The sequence below is a fragment of the Falco biarmicus genome, chromosome 1 (assembly GCF_023638135.1).
Source record: "Falco biarmicus isolate bFalBia1 chromosome 1, bFalBia1.pri, whole genome shotgun sequence".
NCBI classification, from domain to species: domain Eukaryota; kingdom Metazoa; phylum Chordata; class Aves; order Falconiformes; family Falconidae; genus Falco; species Falco biarmicus.
This window is the reverse complement of record NC_079288.1, coordinates 49791887-49809725: the sequence shown is the minus strand read 5'-3', so window position 1 is coordinate 49809725 and position 17839 is coordinate 49791887. Positions and strand designations below refer to the sequence as shown.

General features: G+C 52.2%; 1 protein-coding gene and 1 long non-coding RNA gene across 4 annotated transcripts in view; both read left to right on the top strand.

Annotated features, from left to right (window-relative positions):
* Window positions 1–1272: 1272 nt before the first annotated feature.
* LOC130143662 (uncharacterized) lies at window positions 1273–10583 on the top strand. Its single transcript, XR_008819830.1, has 2 exons — window positions 1273–1671; window positions 8289–10583. It is a non-coding gene; the product is annotated as an uncharacterized LOC130143662 (long non-coding RNA).
* Window positions 10584–15961: 5378 nt separating this feature from the next.
* TMEM131L (transmembrane 131 like) overlaps window positions 15962–17839 on the top strand; it is an 82965-nt gene continuing 81087 nt past the window's right edge. For all 3 annotated transcript variants that reach the window (XM_056335687.1, XM_056336580.1, XM_056334829.1), the window contains exons 1-2: window positions 15962–16122; window positions 16461–16531. In XM_056335687.1, coding sequence (XP_056191662.1) covers window positions 15999–16122; window positions 16461–16531 — 195 coding nt within the window. In that variant the 5' untranslated portion in view covers window positions 15962–15998. The remainder of the gene's footprint in view (window positions 16123–16460; window positions 16532–17839) is intronic.

Sequence of the window (17839 nt, the reverse complement as noted above, 5' to 3'; positions counted from 1 at the left end):
AAGTGACAGTAAGCTTTTGTAAAGTTTTTTGCTTTTTTTACAGTTACTATTATTGTTTACTATGTGTCCATCCTGAATTAGGGCCAGAGGGAGGAGGGTTTGCTGCTGAAAAAGCACTAGCAAGATCTAAGCTTAGATTTACATTTGACAGCAGCTCTTCTAGACTTTATTTTTGCCATATTAAACCTAATAAAATATTATCTTGGCAAGTGGGTGGTGAATAATTGTACCCTAGTGCAAGTGCTTTTGCATCAGAAACTAGTACACAGTAGTGTAAGCAATCATTTACAATTAAATAAAAAAATTCAGAGGACCAAGCTTGCATGTGTGCTGAAAGAAACCCTTTGATGTCAAGTGATCTACTTTTCTCAAGCTAACACCTTTCAGATGCTTTAGCTTCATGCACCACACCGATGCTAATGCAGTGGCTCTGCCACCTCGTGTACCCAACGACAGAGGAAGAACGCTGAGCGGCATCGGGCTGCTTGAAACATTTCTGCAGTAACGGCTTTACAGCTTGCTCGATTTCAGAGTATGTTATAAAAAATTCATATCTGCTGAAGTTCATTTATTTTCTCATCCACTTCTGTGCTCGCATCCTGTGAAAGCCCAGGGTTTGCCTCTAGTCTTTGCTCCACCTGACAGGTGTCATCTTATCTTGGTTTTTAGCTGTTACAGGCTGGCCCCAGGGGTTTGGGCTGCGAGGTTCTCCTTCCTGAGCCGTGGGTTTGGGCTGCGAGGTTCTCCTTCCCGAGCCGCGGGTGGCTGTGAGCAGAGATACTGCTCCTTGGTTGCTTGTGTGCCGAGAACAGCCTTGTATCTGTATGGAAAGCTGAAAAGCTCTAGATAGCCTTGTGTGAAAAAGTTTGTGGCAGTGCAAGTAGAACATTATTCCCTTTATTTTAGAGCTCATGTCCACGTATTCTTTCTCTTTGAAGCCTGAAATACAGATAATGCACGTGTCCAGCCTCCCGTCCCTCAGCCTTTGAAGTTCTAGGAGAAGCAATAATAATAAAAAGTAAATAGAAAACAGAGCAAAGACTGAAGATGAGGGGAAGGAAAAAAACCTCATGACTTCTACTCTGAAGTCCGCATTTTGATATTACGTGTTGCGAGAGGCCCTAGAAATGTCTTTCCTTATCTCTGCCTTGTGCTTGCATCCCAGATCAATGTAAACCAGACTTTCTCTTCACAGAGGATGAGTTATTATCGCTCGCAGCCTCACACGGCTGTTCCCAAGATGGGAAACCTTGGGGCAATGTGTATGAGTAGCTTTTGTTTGCTTGTGTTTCCATTTGACGGGACTGAAAATTTTAGGTGCCAGTGCCTTCACGCTTGCAATAACCGTTACGATAGCGGCTTTTTGTTCCCTGCTGCAGAGGGGCAGCTCTCACTGAGAACAGAGAGGTAGTATCTCCTCCTCTGTCCTTAGCGCTTCAGCTCCTAGACAGAAATTAACCCCCTCGCTGTAACGAGCAGACTGGCAAGGTGGTGGGCCCTTCTGAAAGGTCATAGCTCTTCCTGGCTTTTCACGATCCAAGGGCTGGGATAATGGGAAACCCCCTCCATGCTCCGTGTGAAGGGACGACCTGTTTCTGTTTCAGCTGGAGTAAATCACAGACGGGCAGTTTCGGACTGTGTGCTTCTCTTGGTGTGTGCTGGCTTGTACAGGTAAGGTTAGTTGCTTTTTTTCAGCAGCTTCCCCACACCTGGTGAGGGAAATATTTGCCACCAGGTTGTGCACCGTGGCAGCCCCTGGGGCAGCAGGCATTTCTCACTTTCCGTGTCTGTGCAGCAGCTGCGGGACGAAGCGGTTTCTGTGAGTGTAAAGGCACTAGGGCGAGCAGGAGTGCTGCCCTCCTCCCTTCGGTCAGTCGCGTGTGCCCTTGCGTTTGACAACTGTGAATTTTTATTCTACTGGGGGGAAAAAAAGCCCTCCTTCATAGCAAAACCGAATGGCACAAAAGAAAACGATAGGCTAATTGAATGAACTCGAGGAAAGGTGCTCACCGGTCTCTGCCTTTCTCTTGCCAAGAGCTGCGGTGCCCGTCAGCCTAAATGGGCTGCTAAAGCTGCGTCCTGGGAGAAACTTTCCTTTCGAGTCCCCTGTCCACAGCTTTGAAGGTTGTAAAGGCACCGTGATACGGAGCTGTGACAGCTCCGTTTAGCATTGCTGTCCCTAGCACTTTAAAATGGGTTATTTTCTTTGGGCCATCTGATCAGGTTAACTGGGCAATGAGGTGCTGCTGGTTCACCATCGTTTAAAATAAGCTCTGTACCATAAATGCTTTCTTGTTGTTCTCAAAATCGGTTTCCATGGTAACTCACTGGAACAATCTTTTTGTTGATGAAAAGGGGAAAATTGTTTCCTTTTTAGGAATCATCTGGTCAGCCTAGTAAAATTTCCTTTTTACTTGAACCTTATTCACCTCTAGGCAATCAGGACTCTTGTCTCCATTCACCTCCACCAAGTGTCCCCTGGGTGTCACCGCCCCCCAGTCTCCCTCTTCCACTCCTTTCTGCCTTCTGAGTTGAAATTGGTACCTTCCGCTAAAGGGATAAAAATCTGGGAGGTTTATGCTGCAGAATTCCTTGGTGTGTGGCTTCTGTCTTACCTTTTGGCTAAAGCTTTCGGAATCACCCCCGGTTTTTATCAGAACAGAATGTGCTGGAGCACTCTGCAGCGGGTCTGGGAGGCAGCGTTGTGCAAGATGGTGCAGGATATTGTGCCTGTGGCCTTCCCCTCGTTGCTACTGTCTCCTTCCGTCACAGCCCCAGGACACGTTGCAGCCTGAGCACTTGATGCCAGGGCAGAGCATGGTGATCTGCTGTACGCTGCCAAGCTTCTCTCGAGGAAAACTTCTGATTTTCCTCGATTAGTCACGCAGAGGATCTCTGCGAGCAAGCCTCAAACACTGTGTGTTTTGTAACGTCTTGCTGCAGAAACAGCTGTCTGGTGTCAAAATGAGACGCGAGGTGCAGCTTTAGCCCGCTGTGGAGAAAAGTAGCACTCTCCGCAGCATCAGAAGGTTTCCAGACTAAAGAGGTTTTGTTGAAAAATGTGATTCTGTCAAACACAACTTAAAGCGTGGTTGTATCGCAGCCTAGCCTCTGGAAGGGACCAGCCCGAGCAGATCTTTTCGTGAGCATCATAAACACTATCGCTACATTTTTTTCTTTGAATGAATTATTTTTTTACTTTTACCTGTGAACTAAGGAAAAGACCTTGCTCTATGGTGCAATTTCTGCAACTGAACCTTTGCTGGCATGCTTTAAGCACAATACAGTCTCTTTTGCTCCTGGCCCCTCAGCAGGTTATTGAATGTTTTCCAGCATCTGCCTCAACGTTCCCAGAGGTTCAGAGTACGGCTCTGCTAAACGCCGTGCAAGGCACTTGTGAAGCCGTGTCTCTTCAGAGCCTTTTAGGAGACCACTAAAAATCTGCCTGAGTTAGTCTTAAGTTTCTTCCCTAGGGTGGCTAGATAAATTCAAGTAAGCAAGGGAGATTTTGTGAGGCTTTTTTCACTTCATCTTTCTGTTGTCAAAGGCAGCAGGATTGTAAATCATCCTTTACTGCAGGGGCAATGGAGCCTGGTTCTGGATACAGCAGGAATATGCAAACTAGATGGAAGTCATTTTGCTTACTGCTGTCTTCAGAGCCCAAAATACCTCAGAGAGAATCTTGGTTCTCACAGAAACCAGCAGTAAAGCAGTTTTTTTTTAATATTTTTTTTTTCTGAATAACTGGTTTTGGAATAGACAGAAGTCTCATGTCCTGTCAGTTTGAGACTCAGTTCTCATCAGCTTTCAGTGCTTTTGAAGGATGGATGCATTATGTTCAACTCCTTCGGTGCTTTTGAAGGGTGGATGCGTTACGTTCAACTCCTTAAAACAGAAATTGAAACAAACAAAGTTTCATGTTTAGTCCATTATGCTTTTCCCCCTTGTTTTCTTGTTTGGAATGGGAGAGCTTCCCAGGAAAGTTAGAGGTGAGTTTGCACTCTTCTTCCATGAGGAAGTTGCATCAAACATCCTGTTTTCTTTTCACATGTTGGTCATGCTAAATAGAATAAAAAGTCTTCTGAATTTTTCCCAAATGGATGGAATTGAAATGCTTAAATTTGTATAAAGCAAGAAAAGATAGCCTGGCTCACTTGCTGAAGATGCATGAGTTGGCATAAAACCTAGGTGTGTCCCTTCGTAGGTTAAGAGTTATGGTATGTCTGTGCAAACACTTGCAAAGGTTTGCTAGGATCATGAATCCTGTGGAATACAAGATTCTGGTTACTTGCACAAATAACTGATCTTTTAGAAATATCAGCCTGTCCTCCTTGCTATTGTACATCATATTAAAATATAAATATAATTCTAGAATATTTTCTCCTATGACATTTTTTACTTTTCATTTTCATGTGTTTTCTGTTGGCAAGATGACTACTTAATGATGCATTTAATTGGTTTTGATCATCCATAATTGTATGGCCACAGATAAATCTAAATAGTGGGGTACCAATTCAGAAGTTTGCACTGAGTAGTGATCTACTTTATATGCTTGATTAAGAGAAAATAAAATATTATGCCAACAGACAATATAATTCCTTTACGCAGTATTTCTAGCTTGAGTGGTAACATGCTTTTACATCTGTGTGGTTTACCATCCTTTCTCTGTCTGTCTAGTCCTCTAGTTCATGCTCTTCACATACGACAATTACCAAATCACCATGTATTTTCAGGCTGAAACTTTCACCCTTTTTTGTTCTAGGAAAAGCAATTATATCCCCCCTCTTGGTGTTTCAAAGAATCATGATAGTGATTAAATTGTCTTTTGAGACTCCTATGTGAACAGTTTCTAGAGCATTCGTAAAAGCGTATTTTACATCAGTTAATGATTCAAAGTGCTTAACCTAATTGTAAACAAGAAAAAAAGCGTTAATGGGTAAGTTGTGGGGTTTTTTTTATTGTACTGATGAATGCGAACATACATGCAAGACTCGCCTGAAGAGTCTGGAGACCAAGAACAAGGTGCCGGGGTCACCCCAAGTGCATGAAGGTGGGACTGCAGTGTCTCGGCCCGAGGGCTGGGGTGATGAACCACCCCTCTGTAGCATGGAGAGCAGGAGGACGGTCTCGTGTTGGCCTTGTGGCATTTGGGCTTCTCCTCAGGTCTGATACTGGGCTTTGGGCAGCTGAATGGTGGACGGAGCCGGCTGCGGGGGCAGGTGATGCCTGTGAGGGGTCCAACCTACCCCATGGTGTTTTATCCTGACCTCTTTTCCTCCAGTACTTAGAAGAAACTGCCAGACTGAGCCACGGCAGTGGTGGTGAGGGCAAGGCAGGTGGCTATTCACCGCCCCGCAGACATCAGCGCGCAGCTCTAAGGAGCCCCCGCCATAGTTCTGGCTACTTTTCCATTGAACTTGCTGCTCAGTTTCAGTAACCGATCGGATCTCAAAGTTGGAACAAACCTGAGAGCAATGGGGGGCCCTGAACGTCCCCAGAGGTTCCACAGCGGGTGCTCCCCTGTGGCGGCGTGTGCAGAGCAGGTGCGGTACCCACCGCAGGCGCTGCAGCCCCTCTGGGACCTGCCACGGCCACACGTGGCACCCATCGGCGCGGCAGGGACTCAGGCTGCTGCAGGAGGCTGACCATTACCAGGCAGCTGCCCTACACCCATCTTTTGCCAACTTCCTCAAAAAAACACTCCAAAATAGCTGTTTAGCTGCAGGGATATACTATATATTTCCTCAGTTAAAAATGAACTGGCTCTTCTGTGACTGTATCCACAACCGGGGTTAAACAGGGCATGTGGTGATCCTTGCCTTTTTACACCTGGGAGTAAGTAGATTGTTAGTGGCACCTAGCGAGTGGGAGACGAGAAGTGGCATTAAACCCAGACCTGGCAAGGAGAAAAATCGAATGGAAAATATGCATTTTTCATGTGCCACTGGGTAAAGTATATAAGGGAGAACAACATTTGCTGTAACCTGATCTCCCTCAGGAATGAAGGAAAAGCTGCCTGCTTGCTCCACTGAGCCAAAAAATAAGAAAACATGTAGGTGCAAGTGTGTAGTCAGCAGCACAAGGAGTAACGCTTCAGAAAGCTGTGAGCAAAGTCGGAGCGTTGAATGTGGAAAAGCTAACAGTTTTACATAGGTTACAAATAACAGGTTGTGTTTCTATTTGTATGATGGTCTTTAAGATCTTAAAGTCTTGGTCCTTCTGCATTTACCCAGCTGCCAGATGCCTTGTTTTGGCAGAATCTAAGGAAACATTGCATGTTGGCCATCTTCTGATGTCTTGCTGCAAACTAAACGGGTTTTGGACGTAAACACGTAATTCATTAGAGGAACCAAAATGTATTTCCTAGAACGGATGCCTTGTTTTCAGAGGTCTACTTATTTAATGCTTTATCAAGCCCTTCAAAGCCACACCGCAGTTGCATTTCGTTTGAGCAGCACCCAGCACATGCGGTAGGTTTGGAGAAGCGACCCTGCGTGGCCTCCAGGCACCTGGCAGAGCACATTTTCGGCACGGCACGCAGAGGATCAGGCACCCAGCTCTCCGGGCTATGGGATCCGCACGGCTCCTCATCCAGCCTGTGCTGCCCAGCTGTGAGCGCCGTGCCCCTGGGAACAGCCGGTAAGTGCCACAGCCCCCGGGATGTGCATGTGCATCCCCAGGGAAAGGGCAGAGGTGCTGTGAGGGAGCGCCCTGCGCATCAAAAATGCAGTTCCCTAAGGAACTGAAAGTACCTGCAGTTATTTGGAAGGAGGCTGTACAAATGCCAGTGTCATTTTCAGAACACAATGACAGCAATTACAGTTACAGGGAATTGTAGATGTTCTGTGGAAAGAAATGAACGAGCCTAAAATTGCTTTCTGCAAAATAATAATAATAATAAAAAATCTTCAAAATGTCCAAATCAACTGATTTTTTCTGCAGTGCTTTTCCAGGTAGCATTTAAAAGCAGATGAGAAAGTCATGTAAGTATCTAGGCTGATCCCTGACTACAGGAATAAGAGAAAAAAGTTGCTCTTTCTGCTTTTCCCCTGCCACATGGCAAGGCTTTCCGCAGGGACTGCTCCGGAAATCAAACCGTTTCAAGCAAGGAGGTGATGTGGCTTCTGGCCCCGGGCAAGGTGTTGCCCCCCACCTTTCCTCAACTGAGCTGGCTGTGCTGCCGCGGGGCTGTAGGGCGTTGCATATGTTTTGTGCTCTGCGGGGAATGCTTGTTGGCAGCTGGGCACCCATGCCTGCCACCCCTGGAAGGTGTGCAGAATACTGCCCCGTATTCACACGTGACATTTGACTTCAGTGGTTGTGGAAGGGGGGCCCTGGAGAGGGCTTCAGTTCCCGGTATGGGCAGGACTGTCACGAGGTACCTCCTGCCTGGGATGGTGCTGCTCTGTGTGATACCGCCACCCAGAAAGGACTGTTGTTGATGCTGTGGGCTGGGATGGGGTCTCGTCCTTCCTATTGCCATCTCAGGCGAGCTGTACTGCTCTGCCTTAGCCTGCCACCCACCCCCTGCTCCGTGCGCAGCCGGGGCGCAAGGCAGTGCCCCTCCTCATCCCCCATTACAACCAGCCCCGACATCAGCAACATCAAATGCCAGTGCTTTGGGGTGGTCAGGGCACCTTTGGAATGGTGGTCCTTGTGCTCTGGGACAGATTTATTTTCTCCTTCATAATATCCTGGCTTTTCTTTTCCCGGAAGGATTGGCTCCTCCATTTAGAGATGGAGCCCAAGGTGCTGGGAAAGGGCACTGGGTGACAAACCGGTGGCTGTGGCTGCACTGCTTGGCTGACGATAGGCGAGCCCAGAAGACCGGCTGTGCCCGGCGGCGATGCCCACCCCCCAGCCCTGGCCCAGCAGGCAGCAGCCCTGCCCCACTGCAGACCCCCACGGTGGCTATGCCCCGGCCCCAAGCTGAGCAGCAGCGGGCAGCACCCTGCGTCCGCTGAGACTGTAAGGAAATAGATGGCACTGAGGCTGCAGCGTGAAAAATCCCTGGTGCTTCACAAACGGTGCATCACGTTGGTTTTCTAGGTTACCTAAATTCCCCTTCAGTTTTGGATGGAAGTGAAACTCTTACTTGCTGTCGAAAAGGGTGGTGGTGGTGGTGGTGGTGGTGATAATTTTGCATGGCAAAAGGTTTTTCTCAAATGGGTTATTTGATCAAGTAACTGCGACTCGCAGGTTTCCCAGTCACTCCCCTAACCACCCTCTGGCCCGTACCACAAAAGAAGCAAACACGTTGAATTTTTTTTTTTTTTTTTTCCTTACAGGAGAACATCTGTGCCCCATTAACATTGGATCGCAGACTGCAAAGCCAGCTTTGGAGCCAAGCCTGAAGCACGGCTGGGGCAAATCGGTCATTCACTTCTCCGGGAGTTTGGCATTGCTGTTCTCTAGTATTTTATCGGCATATTTATTTTTGTTATAGTAGCACTTCAGGACTTCGAAAATTGTTACAACAGTATTTTACTGTGCTTAAGTAAGCTGCTAACACTAGCGTTTCCAATTTAGATGTAGTTGAAATCTTTCTTACTTTTGTGGTGTGTTTTTTCAATGTTATCAGCGCATCTTCCTCCCTCAAATGCATCTACATGCTGCATCCTTAATGGCTAAGCTTTTTTCTGACATACTGCAATACTTTTCTGACATACTGCAATACTAAACTGATTCTGGTTGCCTTACACCTTTACCAGGCTTAAACACTTGGGGCTAAAATTTCACGTACCCATTATCTGCCTCCAACTGGTTTATTTTCCTTATCTTCAGTTGCAGTGAAAAACAGCTCCACTGGACTGAGGTTAAGTAAAACTACATTTTACCCCTACTAAAACCTTCTACAGCTATTGGAGTTGAAAATTAAACCACAGGGTAACTCTGGCATGGCTCACACCATCTCCTTTTCCGCTCCATCGAGCTTTGCCTGCAGCTGCACCCCAATGAAATACCATGGTCTTATGAACGCGATGCAGCCCACAGGACACAACACGGCTCTCGAAGCGCCACCTTGGCACCAGGGTGCACCCCGCTTTTATTGACAGGCTGTGAAATCCTATTTTACTGGTTTGCTTCTAAACCTACTCAGGCCCAGTGGCTTTTCACAAAGCCAGCGTTTATTGCACCTGTTTGCTACAAACCGTCCTTTCCGTGGGCATCCGATGACCATGGGCACCACATAGCTTTGATCCCTACGGTGCTATTTTACATGGATCATTCCTATTTTTGTGGGGCTCCCTCTCTCCTCATCATTCTTGCTGGTGGCCGAGGTGGCTGAGAGGCTGCTGCCTCAGGTTGAGCGCTGGGGTTTTTGCTGGGGAAGTCCTGCGAGGTGGGAGCGGGGGCCCAAGGAGGTGAGTGAGCCCCACAGCCCAAGGGAAGTGGCACGGGTAGGGTGGACACTTGTTTCTGGGACTCGGGGGGATGTTCTCTCGCCTTCAGATGTTATTGGTGCAGTTTATCACTGTGGTTATAAAAAAGGCATGCCCTTGCCTAGGAATGGTGACAGGCGGGGTTGCACATTGAAAAATGAGAGCCCTTTGGGAAAGCACGGCTTTACTGATGCCTGGTTTGCAGCTGTTTCCCTCAGCTCGTAGATGGCGTATTTCTGTGTTAAATGCTGCCTTTTGCTCAGCCCAGGGATGTGCAAACCGCTTGCAGCAGCGCAGCACTGCAGGACGGAGGAGTGGCAGAAGCCGGACATCTCCTCATGGTACGGCTGCTACATCGCCACTTGTTTTTATTGGGTGCGCTCCGGGCGTTGCTTTCTTTTATTCATAATAGCTTAGAAACGCACATAGCAATGGCTTAGAAATCATTCCAGAGCAAGAGAGTAAATACGCACGGGTACAAATCTCAAGGGCAGGAAAAAATTTAGGATGCTTTAGTACAGGCACGTCCTTCAGTGACAGGAACTCAAGGCGCACCCCAGATTTTCTGCTCCCCCCTCTTTCCTGCCTAGGTACCGCGGGGCTCTCAGAGCAGCGTGTCATGTTTTCTACATGATGCCATCACTTCAAACCGTGCAGTGAACTCATGGGTTTAGGGAGTCCAGCGTCATTGTCTCTGAAGCTTTCAAAGCTTCGCTTTAGTTTTAAATGCCTCTTTAAGCACAGACAATGCTCCAACAGGCTTGCTGAAACTAAATGAAGCTTATAAAGCTTTGAACACTATTGTGACATGGTAGGTCCCGCAGGAGACTGCAAAATCCTGCTGTGTGCAAGGATCCACTGCGCTTTCAAGTGGATGCACTGTATGTGCTAAAAAATGTAGGCAGAGCAGGGCAAGGAAAGGACAGAGCATGTCAGCATATTTTTTGAATTACCTAGCATTTGATTGATACCGCAATGGTGACATTGCTTTTTAAAACAGAAAAAGTTTACCGTCCTTTCTTCTTTAGCACACAAAGTAGTTTGGGATGTATACGTATATATGTGTGCGTGTGTGTATGTATACTGTTATCTTATTTGAGGTTCCAGAGCAAGTGGTGCTTTTTTAAGAGATCACGTAACCATATTATTTTTTTGTCTTTCATAAGCTGCATTATTAAAATAACTTAACATTGTCCTACATTCCTCAAGTCTTCTGTGTGCTCATATAGATGCTCCTTTCACTGTGCAGATTTTTTCGATGAAAAATGCATGAGGAGGGGGAAAACGAAAAAAAAAACTAGGCCAGGTAGGCACCCTATTTTTCTGGCTGTGTTTAATCACAGCCTAGGAAGTCAAAGCGAGCTGGCAAAACCTCTGCTGAGAAACAAGAGCGCAATGTTTGTCATCTGTGGTGATGAGCACGGTGTCATTAACAGCTTATTGGGGCAGTGCCTTGCCGCCCGCTCGCTTTCCCATCCTCAACCAGGCGATGGATAGGCTGGTGACCCAGATCGGGTGCGTAAGATGAGAGTGATTCCTCCCCGACAAGCCCCAACAGTGACAACTGGTCATTAATTGTAAAAATTCTGCCAGCATGAGGTTTTAGAAACAATTTGTACTGCTTTAATTACGCTGCCAGGGCAGGCTTTGTCCCAGGCGCTGTTATCAGGCTGAATTAGTCTCTAACAGAATTAGGCTCAGCCCAGCTCGAGCTGCACTCGCCGGCTTAGCTAAAAAACCTCGGCTAAGGCCGCGGGGGGAGCGCGCAACAGTAATTGTCACCAGGAGGAAGAGAGACACTCTTGTTCCTGTATTGTTTTATTATTCTAATGATGCAGAGGCACCCCGACGGAGATCGTGGCCCCGCTCCACTGGGAGTTACACAAACACTGGGACGCTGGGAGAGTCCCTGCTCCCAGAAAGCTGCCTGGCGGAGCAAGTTGGGGCTGCTTATCTTCTGTTGTCACACAGGGAACCAAGCACAGAAATTTACGGCTGTACCCTGCCAGGTCTTCTTTCTCTCTCTTTCCCCCCCCCTCCGTGTGCGCTCACCCGTGAGCTGGCCTTTGGGGAGCACGGAGCCCTGTGGCAGGGTCGGGGGGGCTTGGCTTTCCTTGGGTGGGACTGAGCCCGGGGACCTGCCCAGCAGCAGGTGTTTGGGGAAATGCTGCCCCTTTGATGAAGAAGGAGCTAGAGGGGTGGGGGGGTGACCCAAGTGAAGGCGTTATCCCCCCCAGTCTCTCTTTGGGATTTGTAGCCTTATCGGGTGGGACTGGCCATTGCTGTACTGGCCGATAGGGCCAGCCCTGGGTGCAGGGTGGGTGTGGGGGTGTACAGCCTGGGGGCTGATAAAGCGGAGCCCGCCGAGGGAGGGGGGCTGCCAGGGATGGCGAGGAGAGGCCCTGGGCTCCACCGGAGACCGCTGCAGACCCCAGGACAGGCGTACTTCAGCCCATGCCAACGGGGCTTATCACCGCTGATTTCCCAGCTGGGGATGACAAGGTGAAGATAATACTCCAGAGCGAGCTCGCCCCTCCCCTGGAGCTTATTTTTTTAAAAATATAACACCTGTGGTAAATACTATCTCTCAAACTGTACCTAATGGAACCCCCTAAATAGATGACCAGTATGCTTATTTTGAGCATTAGCCACATATGGCACAGTACGTGGCTGCAAATGAAATGATCGCATACTTTGACTGGAAAGGCTTCTGCTGGGCTCGGTTCCCCCCCAAATTAATTTTGCCTAGTGTTTCTCTAAAGTGTCGTGGCTTTTATGCAAGGCGAGTAGCTATTCCCCTGCTGAAAGCAATGGGGATTTGTAATGGCATTTAGGGCTGGATGAATTGCTGTGTGCTTTAAAATCTGCAGAAGTTTACAGCAGCATCTCCACACTGCTGCAGGTAAAACTCAGCTCCTTTTCCTTGTAGTTCAAGGGCGAGGGAAACAGTAAAAATAAATATTTCAGCAGCACATCCTACTAACTGAAAGAAAAATAAATAATCAAAGATCTTAAGGTATGCCAGTGCAGGGATTTGTTTCACATGAATAGTAAATATGTGTATAGCCTCAAAAGGATCTTCCCTGGCTGGAGAACAGCATCGTCAATAGGTCTGCAAGCTTGGGAAGAGCACCGACACATCTGCAGGTAGCCGGGGGAGCTGCACGGGCCAGTCCATGCTGGGTTCATGCAGCGGGACCATCCCCCTCCAAAAGCATCACCCCACAAGTCCCTCATCCAAGTGTTTTACTGGTTGTTTCCTTTTCCTGGTTGGGCAGGGTGAACCTGTTGGCTCTGAATTTGTCACTCATTTCTGGGGAATGGAAGAGTATCATGGTGGCCTGGCAAAGAGGGTCAGCCAGGACATGCCGGCAGCCTCTGCTTCCCCCCGCTGCGTCCTGCGCACCGAGCCCCTTCTCGCCGACAGGACCCCGGTGAGGCTGGAGGAGCGAGGCTGCTCTAAACAACGTGGAGCTGTGGCAGCCAGAGGGTGTCAAACGTAGGTCGGATGCAGCTGGAAAGCTGGTGTCGGTGGTGCCGTGCGCATACCCCGGGGGTGAGGGATGCGGCGTTAGGGCTGCCCGAAGGCGGCGTGGGCAGAGCGCGGGGTTGCATGTTGTATGCCAGCCTGCTGCAGGCAGTGCTGCGGCTGGGGGGACCCGCGCAGCCCCCTCGCACTGCAGGGGGAGGCCAACCCTCCCTGGGTGCCAGGTGGTCCAGGTGAAAACCAGTGGGACAATGGATGCTGGTGCCGGACACAAGGGTCTTGGGTCCCCTCCTGCACGACCAAGGCCAATAAAGGCAGATGTTTCAGCCTGGAGGAACCCAAATACTCATTCGCTTCTGATTGCAGAAGTTGCTTTGAGCCTTGCCTGGGAGGAAAAGATTCCACCTCCCTTCTGCTCTGCCTGCCAGCATCATCCCTGCCCTGTCTGGAGCACAAGTCTCATAAGGAGCAGCTGAGGGAACCAGGGTTGTTCAGCCTGGAGAGGAGGAGGCTCAGGGGGGACCTTATTGCTCTCCACAGCTGCCTGAGAGGGGGTTGTAGGCAGGTGGTGTCCCTTCTCCCCAGTAACAAGCGACAGGATGAGAAGAAATGCCCTCAGGTTGCACCAGTGAAGGTTCAGATCAGGTATTAGGAAAAACTTCATTGAAAAGGTGGTAAAGCACTGGAACAGGCTGCCCAGGGAGGTGGTGGAGTCACCATCCCTGGAGGCATTTAAAAAACGTGTAGATGCAGTGCTTAGGGACATGGTTTAGTGGTGGACTTCGCAGTCCTGGGTTAATGGTTGGACTTGATGATCTCAAAGGTCTTTTCCAACCTAAATGATTCTGTGGTTCCCCTGCACCACAGGGGTGGCAGCTCTCAAACCTTCCCTGGGGCTGGCTCAGGAGCATCTCTGCATATTTAGCAGCACACACATTTCATTCCACCTCACGCACGAACAGTCCCAGGGATATTTTGCCGGTAGAGATGCAGGAGGCACAAAAGCAGGACTGTAAGTGGGTTGCCTGCTCTGTTTGATGTCTGTTACACAACTACCACCTCCCCATCCCATCGCAACACCTCCATTGTGGCCCTGATCTCCTCCAGACCTGCCCGTTGCATCTGCGAAAGCCTCCAGAAAGCAAGTTCAGCCGGGCCATCGAGCTGGGGTGGCTCCACCGTGACTGCAGAAAGCCTCCTGCCTGCCCCTGCTTCCCCCAGCTGCAAACGTGCCCCTTGCTTGTGAGCCGGGTCCCAGCGCAGGTGGCAGCTCAGGCCACCTCTCCCGCCTGATGTTTTAAAACCTGTTTGGCTAAACCAGCCTCAGGCCTGTCGGCAGAGTTTTGCTGGACCCCCCACCCAGGGCCAGCCGGCCCCCTGCCTGCACAGCCTGGGGCAGGCAAAACCATCAGCTGGGGCTGACGTGGGCTTTTAAAAACACGGCAAAAAACCCAGCAAATAATTTCAAATAACGTCTGTCCACCGCTCTAACTGGTATTCCAACTGGGACCGGTTGTGAAAGCAGTGGGAACAGTTCCCAGCCAAATGCACAGTAGGTGCCTGGTGCCTGCAGCCCCTGGTGGGGCTGCTCTATAGGGTCTATGCCACCGTCACCCTCCTCTCTGGAGTGGCTGTTCGAGCAGCTGTCCCCTGGCTGCGTGTCTGCTGCCCATCCAGCCATTCCCATTTCATCCAGCCATTCCCATTTTCCATTCCCATTCCCCTTTCCTGTGCCGTGGGGAGCACCGTGCCACCGGGGCACTCAGTCCCCTGCCTGCCTGTGGGGCAGAGAGACCGCAAAGACATGGGGGGACACAGGGTGGGAAACAAAAGGCCAGTCTAGCAGGCAGGGAGCGGGGAAAAAGGGGGAAGAGGAGAAAGGGAGAGGGGGATGTGGCGGGAGATGAGGCTGCACAGCCATATGTCAGCCATCGTGCCATCCTGGTGGACGCCAAAGCCTTCTCCTTGAGGGGGGGGTGGGCACCGCAGGGCCATGCCCCCACAGCCATGCCTGCCCTGGTCCCCAGCCACAGCTGGGCGCCTCTGGGTGAGAAAAGCTCTTCCAGCCACCGGACGGAGCGGGCATCGCATGACCATCCCGCTGCCAGCGGGGACCAAGGTGTCAGGCGGCCTCACGTGCTGCCCCAGCGCGGGGCCGAAGGTGGGTTTTGTCCTTGCGGGGGTGTATTTGTGTGCCAACGGGTATTTGTGTGCCGACGGGTATTTGTGTGCCAACGGGTATTTGTGTGCCAACGGGGGGCGAGCACCACGGTCACGCACCATCCGCAGGGAGAGACCCGGCTGAGAGCGGGGGCCGTGCAGACCTCGCCGGCCAAGTCTCTTTGCTCACTTTTCCCCTCGCGGTTTGCAGAACTAGCTCAGCAACGGGTTTTTCCCGTGATTTCAGCATCTGAGGGTTTATTTTTTGAGCAGAAGGGACAAGCGGGTACAGTACGAGTAGAAGGGCACGAGACACACGTTACAGCTGCACAGCCAGCGGAATGCGGCTGGGGGCTCCGCTCTGCCCCTCCTAAACCCCCAGCTACGGGGGGCCCTGGTGGGTGCCAGCACCGGGCCCACAGCACTGCGAAGCAGCCGCGCAGCACCGGGGCTGCGGCACCCACCGGCCCCTCGCTTCCGCACCCTGCACCCGCCGTTCCCTGGGGACACCCCGCCGGGGCTGTCGCTTTGTTGTTGGTTTTTTTTATTTCTGCCGCTGTCTGTGCTCTCCCCTCCCCCTTCGCGCTGCACCCCGGGTTTCTTCTTTTCATGCTTTTTTCTAAAAATAGCAGGGGAGCCACGAGCCGGCGACGTCCCGAGGGAGCCCCGAGCTCCCGGTCCCGCCGCCAGCCGCCCGCACAGCGCGGGAGCACCGGGCCAGGCACCCGTGTCCCCCCCCGCCGCCCGGGGGGGGGTGTCGGTCCCGTCGGGGCGCACCGGGCGCGGGGGGGAGGGGCGGGCCGCGCCCGCCTGGCCGCGCGCCATGTGCTCGGTGCTGCCGGTGAGGGCGGGGCGGGGCGGCGCGCAGCCGCGCGGCGTGGCGGTGGGCGGGGCCTGTGTGCCCCGTGGCCCCGCCCCCCTCCGCCCCCGCCCCCGCCCAGCCGCAGCACGGCGCGGCGCGGCACGGCATGGCGGGGCTGCGCTACCCGCAGCAGAGCGGCTACTGCCGCGCGGCCGCGGCCATGAACCTCCTGCTGGGCGTCTTCCACGTCCTCCTGCCCTGCTTTCGCCCCGGGGAGGCGCAGGGACAAGGTGAGGGCGCGGGTCGGGGCGGGGAGCCGCGGTGCCGCCGCCGCCCGCTCCGGGCGTGCGAGCCGCGCCGCCGCCCCTGCCGCCGTCCCCCGGGCGGCCGCCGCGGTGGCAGCCCGGGGACACAAAGGGGGCCGGGACGCGGCTCGCATCCCCCCCGCGCTTCCCCCGGCCCTGCGCCCCGCGGTGCCCGGCCGGTCCCTCCCGGTGTCAGCCGGGCCGCGCGTCGCTGCGGGCCTGCCCCCCCGCGGGGAGCCCCGGGGCGCTGCCGCCTGCGGGTCCCGGCCCCCGGCCCCGCGGCGCGGCCGGCCCATCTGCGCTTTCTCTCTCTGCCCCCGCAGCCATCGAGCCCATCCCCGGCGTGGTGGAGCTGTGGCAGGCCGAGGAGGGGGAGCTCCTGCTGCCCGCCCAGGTGAGGGGGCGCCGGGGGGGCGGTGGTCGGCGCCGCGGGGAGGGCGGGGGGCGGGCGAGGGGGGCCGAGGCGCGGGGGGGCGGGGGCCGGCGGTGGCCCCGAGGGGCCGGGGGCCGCGGCGGGGGGCGAGCGGGGCGCGGGGGGGCGGCCTCGCCCGCTGTCACGCCGCAGCCCCGTCCCCCGGGGTCCCCCCCCCCCGGCGCCGTGCCGCTGCGGCCCGCGGTGGCTGCTCGGGCTTTAGCTTCTTTCCCTGGGGTTTTTGTTTCCTCCGTTTTCTCTTTACTTATTTTTTTTTTTTTTAAATGAACGTATTTGCGCACCGTAACTGCTGGATGTGCGTATAACGAATATACGTCTCTTTACGCCTCAGACCTGCTCAGGTGAAGCCATTTTCCCCCCAGAAATGACACATCATTTATGGTGCCGGTCTGGTTTGTTTATACCCGCCGTAGCCGGGCTCGAACAGGGTTTGTTAAATCCCGTGTTTCCAGGAGCAGCCGGCGCCGTGCGGGCACGGCCGGGGGGCTGGGGGGGGCTGGTGGCCTCTGGGGCAGCGTTACCTTGTGCTGCGGGCGCTGCCATATGCTCAGCTGGGCCTTCCGAGTCTTCGAGGCACCGGGCTGGTACATGGGAAGAAGCAGTCCTTAGGGATATCATCTTATGTGAGAGGCAAAAGAGCGTAATTTATTTCTCTTAAGCCATTATATCATTCCCTCAGTAGTACTCAGCCAGTGATACCGATACAAAGAGCAGAAGGGTTATTTCTTCCCTCAGCTAGCTAGCAATTGATGCCGCTTACCAGGGCGCAGCTTTTTGTATCATGGTGTTACGAAAGTCTGATCTATTGTATCTATAAATAAATTAAAAAAACCCATATATCACACCATTCGTAATTTTCCTGGCGCAGGTGTAGCTGTAGCAAAGGGAGGGTGCAGGGTCTGGGCTGCCCGGGATGCTTAAGGAACTCGGCCTTTTGCTTGTGTGCTCTTTACCTTGGAGACATTAAGATGCGTTAGATGTAGAGCCATGTAATGCAGTCGTTTATAGTCACTTCTCGCAGCGAAGCTGCAATTGAGTGATGATGACGTGATGTTTGCTTCCTGAGGAGATTGGGTCCTCTTAGAAAACACTTTGTTCTTGAGCACCCTCATAAAAACGAGCTGTAGCATGGCTGAAGGAAGACCAGGCACAAATGGCCCCTGAACTTGGCGGGGTTGAGCGGGTGGTTCCGCTGAGTCCTTGCAGCCGTGAGAGGTGAAGCTGGGGCTGCTGGTCCTCTGTTGTTTCTGTAGATGCTGCGTGGGATAT